Source organism: Podarcis filfolensis, assembly GCF_964270895.1.
Source record: "Podarcis filfolensis genome assembly, chromosome: 11".
NCBI lineage: Eukaryota > Metazoa > Chordata > Lepidosauria > Squamata > Lacertidae > Podarcis > Podarcis filfolensis.
The window spans coordinates 16,392,481-16,406,888 of NC_139613.1; the positions used below are offsets into that span (position 1 = coordinate 16,392,481).

Sequence of the window (14,408 nt, forward strand, 5' to 3'; positions counted from 1 at the left end):
TGGCGGCGTGGCAGCAGGAGGCCTCATTAGCTAAGTGGTACCTCGGGTTAAGAACAGTTTCAGGTTAAGAACGGACCTCCGGAACGAATTAAGTACTTAACCCAAGGTACCACTGTATATGGTACATAGCCTCTGTTAAGACCATATGAAGAACTGCAATAAAAACTGCATGGCGGCAGCCCTATGAGTAAAAGCCAGTTCTCCAAAGCCTGTTGGAACAAGTCTTCCCTTGCCAGAGGAAGTACAGCAAGGAAGGAGCCAGTCTAGCTTCTCGGGGGGGCGGGGGGAGTTCTCCAGAATCTGGGAGCAGCCACCGAGAAGGCCCTGTCCCATGTCCCCCACCCAACACACACAGGGCCAAGCTGTGAGGGTGCAATCCTAAATAAAGCTTGCTAGGGAATAAGGTAAGCTTCATTGAGCTCCGTGGGACTTGCTTCCGAGGAAGCATGCACTGGACTGGACTGGATGGAGTGGTGTTCCTTGGAAATGTTATTACAGGCAACTCCCCATTTACTGGGGGGGTGTGGGTACACCCTCAGCGAAATGTGTGTAAATGGGAAGCACCCTAGTGGCTTGCAAGTCAAAGCCCAAAGCAGCTGTCCTTGTGAGTCAGAGAGGCAATGGGGCTTTGTTGAGGCTGCTCAGCCTCCCCGCCTCACAGATGATGAACTAGATCTCTTCATCCAATGGCCCATTGGGCCCAATCAATTGTTCCATGATATTTTGAAGTATTGGCATTAGACCCAGCTTTATAGTACAGTATGCTTGCTGAAGAATGTTTACAGTGGCAAAGCTGCCTTTTATGTTTCTAGACAATGAATAATCAAAGGAAGAGACCAGAGCATTTGCATTTCTGGTTCTTCATTAGATTGCTATTTTATTTGGAGGTGCTCTCCTCCAGATGGCAGATAAGCATATAATTTCTTTGAAGCAGGCGTAATTGTGTTGGATTTTATTCCTTCCTTTTCCCCATCTTCCTTGACATTCAAAATGTTGTTCAAATTATTTTGAAAAAACAAGCTGTGATAACAGGGAATACATTCTGCAAGGCAGCTTAAGCAAAATTACCGGCTTTGTCTTGGGAGCATTTCATGTGAAATAAACTAAAAAACCTGGTTTCTATAACACTACTATTCTATTCACACTACTACAGCAAAAGATACACTTGTATGAGAACGGCCAGTGTATATTCACATCATGCCATTGTACACAGCACGACACTTCTTAAGATCCTGCTGGTAGAAATATAGGTAATAATAACATGGAACAAACTGTATTAACTTTTCTTTTAAGGTTATGTTGCACTGACAATGTATTTTTTGTGCTTCAGTTCTTCCCCAGAACTCAGCAGGAGTATATCTTTCTGAATACAATCCTGGCTCTTCCTATCTTGCAACCACTCCTGAAGAGTTCTGAAAAATCCAATATGGGTTATTCAGTCGGCCTTCTCGATTTTCAGTGTACTGAGGAAGCAGTGTGGTATACTGGTTAGAGTGTCAGACCTGGAAAGACCAGGGTTCAAGTCCCCACTCAGCCATGAAATCCACTGGGTGACCTTGGTTCAGTCACCATCTCTCAGCCTAACCTACCTCAAAAAGCTGCCCTGATGATAATATGAGTTGGGGGAGAACAAAGTATGTCGCCTTAAGCTCCTAAAATCTATATCCCACCTTATGAGAGAAAATAATTTTAATGTTGCATGCAAGAGATTTGTCCAAAGTGGTCTTTAATTAGTAAGTGATCAGTTTACAAAATAAGCAAATAAACACATTCATGACAAAAAATTCACACTTGTTTCATTCTACTGAGCTAGGGTCAAAATACTTTAATAAGAACTAATGACAAATTGATTCTGTTTTTTAAAGCATGCAGAAAAATTGCTGATATACTTTAAAACATGAAGATTTCCATTCGTGCAAACTAAACAAGCCTACATAGTAAAAAATAGTATATTCTCCATTCTACAAACTCCATTAAGTAAAAGTACTTGAATTTAGCCAACATACCTAACCATTCATACAGGATGAGTAAATCACTTTATAGACAATTCAATTTAATTTAGTTGTAGATCACCCAAAGCATACAAATCAAGATTTGAGCATTTATAAGGACAAAGAAGGCAAAAATTCTAAACTATTCTTCCTAAAGTGGATGAACCAGTTAGCAACTAATTTTAACAATTCAGAGGTCGCGTTGTTATAAATTTATTATGAAACAGCTATGTATATGCACTTCCATATCTGTATTTCCATACTGGATATGGTGCTGTGCGCAGAATAGGTGTGCGTCTGATTTTTTGTTACGGATGAAGGAGCTCAGAAGCACACATGAAGTTCCCAATGACTTCTGAATCAATTTGAAAGAAGAAAGTAGACCCACAGGCCTGTATGTTGAACAAATCCATACAAGTGTGAAGCCACATTGATTGGGGCCAAAGGCTGTAATCATCACAGCATTCAGTTATCTGGAATAGGATTTCAGATTTCAGTGGCATCAGGGCCATAGCAAGATAGTGTGATAAAACAACAACAACAAAACCATAAGGAAGCATGCCTAACCTTTCTCATACCGCTTCATAGATTTAGACCCCAGCATACTGGTTTCAAAAAGGGCCCTGACATATGTTACCATGTTGTTCCAAAGGATAGAGAAAGCAAAGAGCAAAATCTGTCTTAAAATGTTAAGTCTATTTGGTTTCAAAAAGAAGAAACCCTGCAAAAGTGGAAAAGCGTTGATGATCCCCATGGAGTGCTCCATTGCCCATCCGCAGCCAAACTTCATCTCCCTTGGCAAGTTTAAGCACTGCGCTATTGCTTGATGAGTCAGTTTTACCTTTTGATTCATAGCTAAGAATAAAGAGAAGACAACAGGTCAACTTTCTATCTGCACATTATTATTTTGAACCAATCCGCCACTGTGGAAATAGGAGTCAAGTTTATGGATTTTACTGATTCTGTTATTTTAATCAAGCCTTTTGTTTCATTTGTAACATGCCCTAGGAACTTATGAAAGGTGGGAGAAAAATTTTAAAAATTAATGAGGGTGTTCAGGACCCAGTATCCCACTGAGTCCCACTGCTCATCTGTAATCCCCCTTTCCTAGTATTGCTTTGCAGCACTGAAGCAGCAGGTTAGGTGTTTAGGAGCATTAATTGCCTAGTAATGTAAAGTTCCAGCTGCAATCTTATTCAAATAGAATATAAGCAAGTTGATTTAAGGCAAGCATCCCCAAACTCAGTCCTCCAGATGTTTTGGGACTACATTTCCCATCATCCCTGACCATTGGTCCTGTTAGCTAGGGATGATGGGAGTTGTAGTCCCAAAACATCTGGAAGGCCAAGTTTGGGGGTGCCTGATCTAAGGGCAAACCTGCCATTTTCAAAAATAGGCAGCCATACACCAGGTTAGATTATTTGCCAATTAGCCCATGGCTGGCTGTTCTCTGTGGCCTCAGCTCTCCAACCAAGGTCTTGTACATCACCTGCAACCTGACTGAATATGGGACTTTGAAAGCCAAGTACGTGCTATCCCACTGGACAAAAATTTGGAAGTGTACAAAGTCCAGAAATGCCAGTCAACTCACCTGTATAAGCTGAAAACTGTATTGCCATTGTGCATTAAATAAACATATACTTCCTCCACATCCTCATGCTTCATCATATTGAAGGTGAAGAAATACACACCTGAAAAACGATCATATAACTGATTAAATTGTTTAAACAAAATAGTTCAGATGGGACAATTCTTACACAAGTTACTGCCCTGGCAAAGAATGTAACATATAAAATGTTTCTGCATATGTCCATTTCCAAGAAAACATGGGTACTAACTGGTTTTGATTCCTTGCATACCAATCCCTCTCTGAAACCTGTATCCTTGCCTAATGATCTGAATTCTGTGAAGCCACAATGACTTCAATCAAAATAAAAAATGGAATATTGGATGAATCAGTGATCCATAATATATTGTTAGAGATGTAAATTGCATTTGCTCTACTTTCCTCAGAAAATAACACACCTCATGCCAATTCCAATTGTATGCATAATTACTCAGAAGACCCTCTTAGTTCAATAAGATCAATTTCCATGGTATGTACAATTCTGGCCGTAATCAAGCCAGTATTAAGAAGTCTAGTTGATATTTCTATAGAACCTTCTATTCTTTATACTTGCCATTCACGGGTGCTCCAAATCGACCAGTCATCACGTCAAAAAAATTTCCAACGTTGGTTTCAACACTAGAGAAGATTATTCCACTGTTCTGGTTACTGAAATGGGTTGCCATTGAAGCCATAAACGCAACCTATACAAATACAACTAATGTTTAAGCAGTAGTTACCAAGTAGGACAAAGACAAATTGGAAGGCATGGTTGGCTCAATCCGTTCCTTATGGGCTTCTTCCCCACTTTGGTTTGAGACATATTTGCTTTAATTCCCTAAATGTACATTTAGGACCTAGGCCAGCTCTCAGCAAACTGTAGTGATAAAAGTCTCATTGGTTTATGTAAGAACAGAACTATTCATGTGTAGAAAATGAGACGTGGACATGTGACTGCAGGGTAAACAGCTTGGCTTGAAATTTCACTTTAACACAAAAAGCACTGTAGTGACTGGGTCCCTGGGGGCGGGGGGGGGGGATTTCTGCATCAAGTGCCATCTCAGCCACTGAACAGTTAGGAGGAAGCAGGAAGAAATGAAGACCTGAGTTGTCTTCAGTTTTGTGCAAGAACTGAAAAATCGCAGAATACATCTGTTGAGCATAAAATTGACTTTCTCATTTTTAAGGACTAGGAATTACAGAGGCAATGCCTGGGGGCATCTTAGGTGCCTATTGAAGGCTACAGTTCTAGATAACCTTACTTGAGTGTATGTAGGACTTCTAAGACAACATTGTAGAAGACTGGCCTGCCCTGCAAGTGGGGCTTCAGCAGATAATAAATTGTGCAAGTCTACCTAATAAGCATGGTTTGTTTGTTTTTTAAAGTTGCAGCATTCAGCTTTTTTGGGGGGGTGCAGACTTTTTAAAAAATGCTTTTAGTGCAGAGCATCCTCACAAAATGTGGCTTTTGTCTACATAACAGCATTTTGGCATAAGCCATTAAAATAAAACCTTAACATTAAGTATGGAGGGACTAGAAAAATATGCTAAAATGTCTGAAATTTTAACTTTTACAAATTAGTTAAGCAAAATACAACTGAATCCATTTAATTTATCTGCATTATTTAAGTTGGCTATTGGAATGACAGAGGAGGGCTCAGTGAATTCTGCAAAATCTTTTTGCAGTATAGAAAGTAAAAAAAAAAGGGGGGACTTCAAAGAGCAATATTTCCCATTTTCATCACATAGATTTCTCTAGTACCGTCCATTCTGAATTACTAAAAACTGAACTCCTTTTTTGTTTCTACTATGGCTGCTTTCAGACTGTTATGTTTTGGCTTAATAAGATAAGAAATGAACAAACCTTATGGCCATTTACACAGTCTGTTAATGCAAGCCAGGAAAAAAAACAACAGGATTCCCCAGCTGTTTATAGTTTCCTGTCTTATCAGAATCAAGAAACTAGTTAACAGATTCAAAACAAACCAGAATATTAAACCAACTTCAAACGATGACTTACTGGCTTGTTCCAAAGTGTTAACAAGAGTTTGCTGGTTCTGACAACTTAGGAAACTATAGTTAACTGGAAACTTCTAGGTTGGTTGTCATCATTTCTCTCAGAAAGGAGGAGATCATATCTCAGCTCATTAAGCAAATAAATGATCAGTGAAGTGTGGACTGTCAGTATTGGTGAAAGGATACTATCTGGGGAGACTTTTTCCACTCTCCAGAAAAGATTGCCGCTGGACAGAATGGTATGGATCCAGTTCATGTCCTTTCACACGTATTGTTTAGGTGGTGGCACATAACCCTGTGGACTAGCCTCCTCTCAAAAATTGGGCATACGCCAACTATATTGGAGTTTTGGCAAATGACCACTCTGGATGCAACCCCATTAATGTTTCTAAGGAAGTTTACCTGAAGTTCTGGAGGGATGCCAGGGTAGCCCTTTTCTCCCTTTGGTCCATGGTGGCCCCGCTCTCCTCTCAGTCCAATGTCTCCCTTGTCTCCTTTGTCACCTTTTGCTCCTTCAGTGCCAGGTGCACCATTATTTCCATTGTTTCCATGGTTTCCTTAAAACAAATCAAGGGATTTTGTGTGTGTGTGTGTGTGTGTGGTTTAAAGTTTCTTGGTTAAAAGCGCCACCCCTCCCAATTTCATTTTCAACTCTTTTGTCTAGAACAAATGATTTAACAGTAATCCACCTCAAGACACTTGTTCATGTGTTCAATTTTCTATTTCTGGTTTCTAAGAAGTAGAAAAGCAGGTTGGGCACTGAGAAGAAACTGCATGGCTGGAAGAGCGTGTTTTCTTAGGGTCTGTGTGGGAGGAAATGTAGAGCAGCAACAGAAACCAGCATGAAGCATGAGAGCAACACCCACTTAAGCCATCCATTCCAACAACACCTGAGGCCTCAGGTTCCTAATCCCTTCACTCATGATATTACAAGAAAGTAAACATTTTCTCAACCACATATAAAACAGCAATGATGGAAGCTCTCCTTGTTTGGCAATGGGTGAATTCCCTGGAAACAAACCATATCTTCATGATTACCCTATTTTTTGCACCATAACACTCACTTTTTTCCTCCTAGAAAGTAAGGGGAAATGTCTGTGTGTGTTATGGAGCGAATGCCTACGGATGGCGGGGGGATCTGCTGCAGTTGTGAGCAGAGGATCCATGGTTCCCCTTCCTTCCCTCCTCCGTGGCTTGCTTTGAAACAACAAAGCGGGAGAAGAACCACTGAGTGGGGAGGAGAGAGGGACAGAGAGCCTGCTTGCTTTAAAGGAGCAAAGCGGGAGAGGAGAGGAGCCTTCTCCTCTTATACCCCTCTTCTGCATTATTAACAGCATCCTTCTCCACCCACCCCACGCATGCTCCTTGTTCCTTGGGTGCTTTTCCTTCCCTCCCCACTTAAAACATGGTTACAAAGCACGGATCCACATGGATCCTCAGGATTTTTGCACTGGGTCACCCCAAATTCACCATCAGATCACATAGCATGTCCATGGCTACAGCTTGCACCAAAAAAATCACGCACCCACTGTTGCCTGGGGCTGCAGTGGTGCAAAAACGTGGTTACAAAGCATGGATCCACATGGATCCTCAGGATTTTTGCATTGGGCTACCCCAAACTCACCGTCAGATCACATGTCTGTGGCCACAGCATGAACCAAAAAATCATACATCCGCTGTTTCGTTTAGAATATTTTTTTTCTTGTTTTCCTCCTCTAAAAACTATGTGCGTGTTATGGTCGGGTGCGTGTTATAGAGCGAAAAATACGGTATATGTCATATGTTAGTAAGCCTCAAGGCCTAGCATACTGTGGGCTGATAACATCATTGGCCACCATTGGCGCAATAGGCCTTAGCCTGGGTATAGTGAGAGAGAGAACATGGAGCAGGGGCCTTTCTGGACTTGTTCCAGAGACCTGATGGTTCCACAGAAGTCTGCATGAGAGAGACTAAAAAATAACACTGCTGAGATTCAGACAGTTCCAACTTTCAGCATCAGTCCCATATGTGGGATACAATTTCTGGGATAAATTTAATCAGTCAGTTGCTTCTGAAAAGACTGTAACAATGGCTAGAGGAAGAATGGGGAATCCTTTTTGACCTAGAGGGCCATATCTCTCAAAGTTGTCCTGCAGGGGTGGGGGAAACAGCAGCCAACCATGATTTAACTCCAAACATCATCTGATGTGCAGGTGATGCTCCTGGAGTTTAATCCTGCTTTCTGAAGGGATCTGCTGCGCTTCAACCTACCCCATACTACATATTACATATAGCATCAGGTGTGGGGCAGGAGGTCGTGGTTTTGAGGGAAATGACTTTGTGAGTCAAATGAAGAGGCCCGGAGGACCAAATTTGGACCACAAGCCAAAGGTTCCTCACCCCTTGGCTACAGTAATGATCAGGTACTGAGACAACTTGAACCAAATTGATAGTCTTTAAATTAAATAACATGAAAAATGTTTAGAACTTGTATGTGGAACTGAAAATAAAGGGTTATAGCAAATGGTATCCCTTGTGCTGTTGGAAGATACTTCTATCAGCTTAACAGGAAGGGAGACAATTTTCATGAATTTCCCCTTCCCGCTATAGTCCCATCACCACCTTCCATGATGTTCTTCCAAAGTTCATCTAGAGCCGAAGGTGGGAGCACATGGAGAGAAGGAATAAGTGAAAATCACTTCCTTCCACTGCTGAGGACCTCTCTGGAATCAAAGAAACTTCGACTAATGCAAGGGACACCACTGGATACAACCCATATCCTTTTTAGTTGCATGTTCTTTGAAGTTCATGATTAATTACATTAAGATGCACATCATTTTCTATGTTGAGATACCAGATTGAAGGGATTGTATGTACTGCTTTTTAAGTTAATGCATTGTATAATCTAAAAAATTACAGCATCCTTTATTAGGTTGCCAAATCCCATGCCATGTCATCATTGGACATTTCTGTGCTTATGACTGAAATCATATACCACACTTTTATGGAATGAAAAGTTGGTGGCTGGTTCACATAATAAGCTCTATTCATCACTGTTGGTTTATACCAAAGGAACCACGCAATTTGTACTTCTTTTTTTGCCATCCAAAGCTGCTTATAGAAGCACTTTTATGCAACTATGTCATACTTTTATTACTGGAAATTCTTATTGCTAAAGTACCAACAAAGAGCTAAAGAAAGTCTGCTGCACTATATGGCCAGGATGTCAGACCTACTGCTGCTGCCAATGGCTTGTGGTGTGGGCGGGGGAGATTGACAGAAGAACAGTCTGGTTGCTACTTGCATGTTGTGCAAGCACTCGCTGTTGCATAAACTGAGCTTTTAGGGCCAGAGCTGCATGGTTCTTAGCAAGACAATGCAAACAAAAACTCCTGACCCACTTTCCCAAGCATGCATCTGGCATAAGGACTGCAGGAATGAGCTGGGAGGTGGAGAAGGAAAAGAACAAGGCAAGGTCTATCACTGTACCAGACCTTCCAGCTCCATAGGAGTCTAGGAGTTTGGTAGGAGCATAGTGCAGCACAGTATGCCTGCTGTTATCTTAGCAGCCCTCCAACAACCTGAAGCACTAATGTTTATGCAACTTAAACTCTAATTTCCTTTACCTGGCATTCCAGCAGGCCCAGGGGGCCCTGGTGGGCCTTGATAACCCCGAAATCCAAAATCCCCCCGGCAGCCACATTCTGGTGGGCTTTGAGGTCCACTGTGTATAGTCTGCCAATACAAAATTCAGGAACAAAAACATTTTATAGAATATATCCACTGCTGCACATAGATGCACACATACAACAAGTTACTAATCTTCCGCATGTATATTGCTAAAGCCATGCTATTTTGTGTGTGCCAAATAGATAGAGCTGCCTTTCTTGGTTCTTCTGTTGTAAGCTGTTTCCTTTCAGGCCATCAGTGATTGGCCTGTCAGGTCCTTTGTCAATTCTCTACAGTGGAAATCCACATCTCAGCAAAAATATATGTGCAGCAGAAGTGCTAGAGAGAGTACTTCAAGAATTGGCCCATAGAGATGGACTTGGTTGAGAACATGTACAAATAAGTTTCTAGTCAGTGGAAGCAGCTTAATGGACTGATTGATACTGTTTTGAAACTGGACCTTTTTGCATCCATGCTCACTATTTGCTTCCTGCCCATTTTGTGTGTGTGTGTGTGTGTGTGTGTGTGTGTGTGTGTGTGTACACACACACACATACATACACATACATTTTTTATTTAACAGAATTTGTATACTGCTTAATTATAAAAATATAAAATATACATAAAAATACATTAAAGTTACTTATAAAAAGTCAGAAATTGAAGACGAGTTGGCCTATTTCTTTTTCAAAGTACAAGTAAGATCAGCAGTTATAAATTACATTATAAAAATATATTAAAATGCTTGTCAACTTTACATATCTGTAAATAAATGATTAGAAAACTATAGTGCTGCAACCCAATCGACGAAATTGTAATTAATCATTTGAGCTTAAGTTTATTCATCAATGGATCTATCGATTAAATTTCCATTAATCTGTATATAACCCCCCTTTTAAAGCAAGAAGTATGCTTTCTTTGTTTTTACATGATAAATATGTTGTAACAGGCATCATTTTGGAAGAAGCATTGCCTTCTGTGTATCAGAAAGAAGATGGAATCATTTTTTAAAAAACTGAAACCCCACCTTATTTTAGTCACAAAAGTTTGATATCTGGTGGTATCTTATAGTAATAAATAAAAATGCATTCTTGCATGTAATAGCACAGTCGGTAGAGCATGAGACTCTTAACCTTAATCTCTTAATCTTAGGGTTGCTAGCTCCGCATTGTGCAAAAGAGCATTGTGTTGTAGAGGGTTTCGGCTAGATGACTCTTGCAGTCCCTTCCAACTCTACACTTCTATGATAGAGACACCACTAAATGCTCAAGGGAGGTGTGTATTTGTGTGTAGGAAATACAGGTAATAACTGGGATCTGCCGGAACCCAATATAAATTTCATGAGCATGCATTCCTTGAACAATTTTTCTGTGTTCAATCAGAGCAGATGCGGACACCGTTGCACCAGATGGAGCAGCCATGAAATCTGAACTTAAGCTTGGATTTTAAATTGACAGTTTGCACTTGGGTAGAGATAGTCAAGCGCTATGCATGGTAACCAGAACTGAAGGGTGAAAGTACATTTAAATTGCCTTTTCTTTTTTTTTAGCAAAATACATGGGAGCAGCTGTTGGGAAGGGATTGGTTCCCTGCTTTTGCTGAGAAAAGCACATTCGAAACTGATGCAAGGCGTGTGTGTTTTCTAATCTGCTTGCCTTGTTGCACTTATCTGAACTAATCTCCATGTGTTGAACAACAGCTTCCTTTGTTAATTACTTGTCTGTATTTGCGATCTGAAAATCCTTCAGTTGGTCATTAATATTTGCGCAGGCAGTTCCCCTAATCAGTACAGATACAAAAATGTCAGGAGGCATGAAAACAAACAGTCATTAGCTTCTTGCCTTATAAATTAGCCTGAGGAGCCAAGGGCAGAATCTGGAAGATTTAGAATATTTGCTGCCATGTCTTTCTTACCACCTATATGAGGGCCATAGTACATAATACATGCAAGTACAGCCCAACAGTCCTTTTAGCAGAGGGGCACATGGGGCGGTTAACCCTTTCCCTACCCTTCCTCTGAATATTTCCTTCCTCTTAATATTCGATCACATGTGGCTCTTCTCCCATAGAGGTTTTCCCAAAACATATCTCAATCCACAATCCAATTAAGTCAAAGTACCATATTTTTTGCTCTATAAGACTCACTTTTTCCCTCCTAAAAAGTAAGGGGAAATGTGTGTGCCTCTTATGGAGTGAATGCAGGCTGCACAGCTATCCCAGAAGCCAGAACAGCAAGAGGGATTGCTGCTTTCATTGCGCAGCGATCCCTCTTGTTGTTCTGGCTTCTGAGATTCAGAATATTTTTTTTCTTGTTTTCCTCCTCCAAAAACTAGATGCATCTTATGGTCTGGTGCGTCCTATAGAGCGAAAAATACGGTATTTGGATTGAAGACATTTCAGTACCATTGACATAAATGGAGCTAAAGTCAGTTTTACTTTAGAAAGCTCTTTTGCTTCGGTTAAATCCGGTTGTGAAGTATCCAGATTTTTACCCTCTTGGTTGACTTCATAGTCCATACAAACTGATGTTATAGCTCTTGCAATTACCATTCCAAATGTGGCAAAAGCATTCAGACCTCCTTGCCTCAAACTTTGTTGCAGATATCACTTCCATTAGAGGCTGGACTGGCTTAAACAGTTAATAGAATGTTTTGAGTACAGGTAGTGGTTCCACATTTACGGAGGTCTGAGATCAACTAAATTCATGAGGTTAACCCTTAAATATGTGCTTTAATTCTTCCTTTAAAAATATAAAACTGCTAAGATGTCTATGGTGGTATACTTTAACCCAGGGATAGGGGTTGATGCTGTTGGGCTGCAACTCCCATCAGCCCCAGTGACTATGTTCAATTGTTAGGGGTGATAGGAGCTGAGGTCCAGTAGGGTCCAGAAGGTTGTAGGAACTTTGTCCCTGTTTTAATTTCTCCTGCTGGATGAAATAAATGTTTCTGATTATTGTGTCACTGGGCGGGCTTCATTGTTATAATTTTTAAAACAATATGTATGTCTTACTGTTCACAACTTTGAGGATTCTCCCCCCCATTGATAAATAGGCAAGTTTCTCAGTAATTAAATAAATTACACTTAAAAGAAAATAACCAGTATGTATCTATATAAATAAAGTGTATTTATATGTGCACAGAGTTAAATTGTCTAACCTACTGCTAACTTGAACTAGAGATCATATTTTAAAGCCAATTTTAGTTGCATTGATCATCTTAAATGAAAGTCAGATGTATCATAATAGCAATTAATAATAGTGAAACATACAAAATATATCTCTAATGCAAGGCTAACTGAGTTGAGGATGGAGTCAAGAACATGTTAAAACATCTCATACTAACTGAACAATTTTCTCTGTGTTAAAAATCACCGGTCCATCAGCCTTTTGGTTTTCCTTCACCACTCTTACACAGCAATCCTATAAAGGGCTACTCAGGATCAAGCTCCATTTTCAACAGGGCTTACTCTCTATTAAGTGTGTATAGGATTGCAGCCTTAATTATGTAACATATAAAATGCATTGCAAACTCCTGAAGAATATATTTACCCCCCAAAATTATACAATATTTCATTTGTCTGACCTGGTTGATAAAGAATTCAAATGTTTGCACATTGTACAGAATTTGCATATTGAATGAATAGGAACTTTTATACCCTGGATTTCCAATAAAACTATAGTTTGATACAGCCAAAGTTATGCAAGCCTTATTCATCTCAATGGGAATTAGAAGCACTTAACTTTGGCTGGATTGCACCCTTAGGCTGCAGACATACTAGGCTAGGGAGTGAGCTCCATTGAACTCAGTAGGACCAGCCTCTGAATAAACATGCATAGGATGGGACTGTTAGCATGTTCAAAATAACCTGATACAATGAATGAGAAAATTAATGTAAAGGCATTTGATTGCATGCAAAAGACAACGTTTACTCTGAATGAAAAACTGCTGGAAATCCTCTGTAACTATCCTGTCTTATGCTTGCTTGGTTAATTAAACAAATTTGCACAAATAGTCACAGTTTCAGTCTGCATTTTCAATAAACCACTTCTTTAAAAAGTAGTGCCGGTTGTCTCATATAGCAAAACAAAATCCCATTCATTAACTTTCTAAACGTCGTAGAATATTAATTCAGAGTACCTGGACTCTGTTTGAGGTAGTCTGTGCTACATCATCTACCTCTGGTTTCAAGGCATTTTGGTCACGAGAAGGGCTATTACCATCATCATTCTCAACCGTCCACTCAACAAGTCGACTCCGCTGTCTGAACAATTCCCTGCTGCTGGAACCTTTTTGACCAGTCTGGTGGTGACTTTGCAAGACTTTGGCCACTGGGTTATTATATCTTCTGCTCACCTCCGTGTCTTCATCTTGGCACAGGCAAAAGCGAAGCAACAGAAGCAAAGCCAGGAGACTCCAATTGAGGAAATCCTTGGATGCCATACTATTCAACATAGCAAGGTCTCTGGAGTTCAAGTGCCTTTTAACAAGGGAAAGATCTGCCGTTGCCGTGATGTGGTCTTTCAGGCTATTCCCCACTATTAAGCCTGGCAAGAAGGCTTGGTTACCGCAGCTTTATATGCTGTGTGCAATAAATTATACTATGAAAATGTCGGAGTGGCAGGAACCTTCATCCCAAATCGGTCATGCTTCCTTAAACAACCCAGTCATTATTCACCGCATCCCCCCACTGCAGGGAAAATTGATTTGTATGCTGGAAATGGCCACTGTATTTAATGGGCAGCTGTGGTTCCTATTTGGGGGCACTGACAAATGTTGCTCCTTTTTGGCATGTTTTCGCTTTAGTGTGATGAAATGAGATGGAAATGAAGAACATGTGGCAAATGTTTTAAGCTCCTTGATTAGACATGGAAAAGCTGGGAATTCAGACTTTTAAAAGGTCTTCTGGACTTTGGATAGAGTCTTCCAGCCTTTTGCCAGAAACACACACACATGCACAAAACACTATCTGTTCATTCTGAAAAAAAATATATTAATGTACTGGCAATTAGGAAACAAAAGCACAAGGGGAGATTTTTGCCCATGATTATGACTTGCTGGTTGAATCTTTCTACACTTCCTCACTTTAGAGCAGTCAAATGTTTGCTTGTGTGCTAGTTGCGGATGGAGAGTGGAAAACTGGAGACT

The 14,408-nt window shown here is 40.3% G+C and overlaps 1 protein-coding gene across 1 annotated transcript; it reads right to left on the minus strand.

The window, feature by feature from the left end:
* Positions 1-15: 15 nt before the first annotated feature.
* Positions 16-14,176, minus strand: C1QTNF3 (C1q and TNF related 3). Its single transcript, XM_083575961.1, has 6 exons — positions 13,401-14,176; positions 9,219-9,327; positions 6,016-6,170; positions 4,179-4,301; positions 3,583-3,701; positions 16-2,846 (listed from the first exon to the last, which is right to left on the minus strand). The coding sequence occupies exons 1-6, from the start codon at positions 13,713-13,715 to the stop codon at positions 2,687-2,689; spliced, it is 981 nt and encodes a 326-aa protein (XP_083432087.1). The 5' UTR covers positions 13,716-14,176; the 3' UTR covers positions 16-2,686.
* Positions 14,177-14,408: the final 232 nt, after the last annotated feature.

Bases quoted from the DNA above. Each gene is read 5' to 3' on its own strand.
- C1QTNF3 (XM_083575961.1), bottom strand. From the start codon at position 13,715: ATGTTGAATAGTATGGCATCCAAGGATTTCCTCAATTGGAGTCTCCTG. The intron at 3,702-4,178 runs GTGAATGGCAAG...CAATTTAATCAG, and splicing joins CTGGTCGATTTGGAGCACCC to TTATATGATCGTTTTTCAGG. The intron at 2,847-3,582 runs GTGAGTTGACTG...CTTTATTCTTAG, and splicing joins ACAGTTTTCAGCTTATACAG to CTATGAATCAAAAGGTAAAA.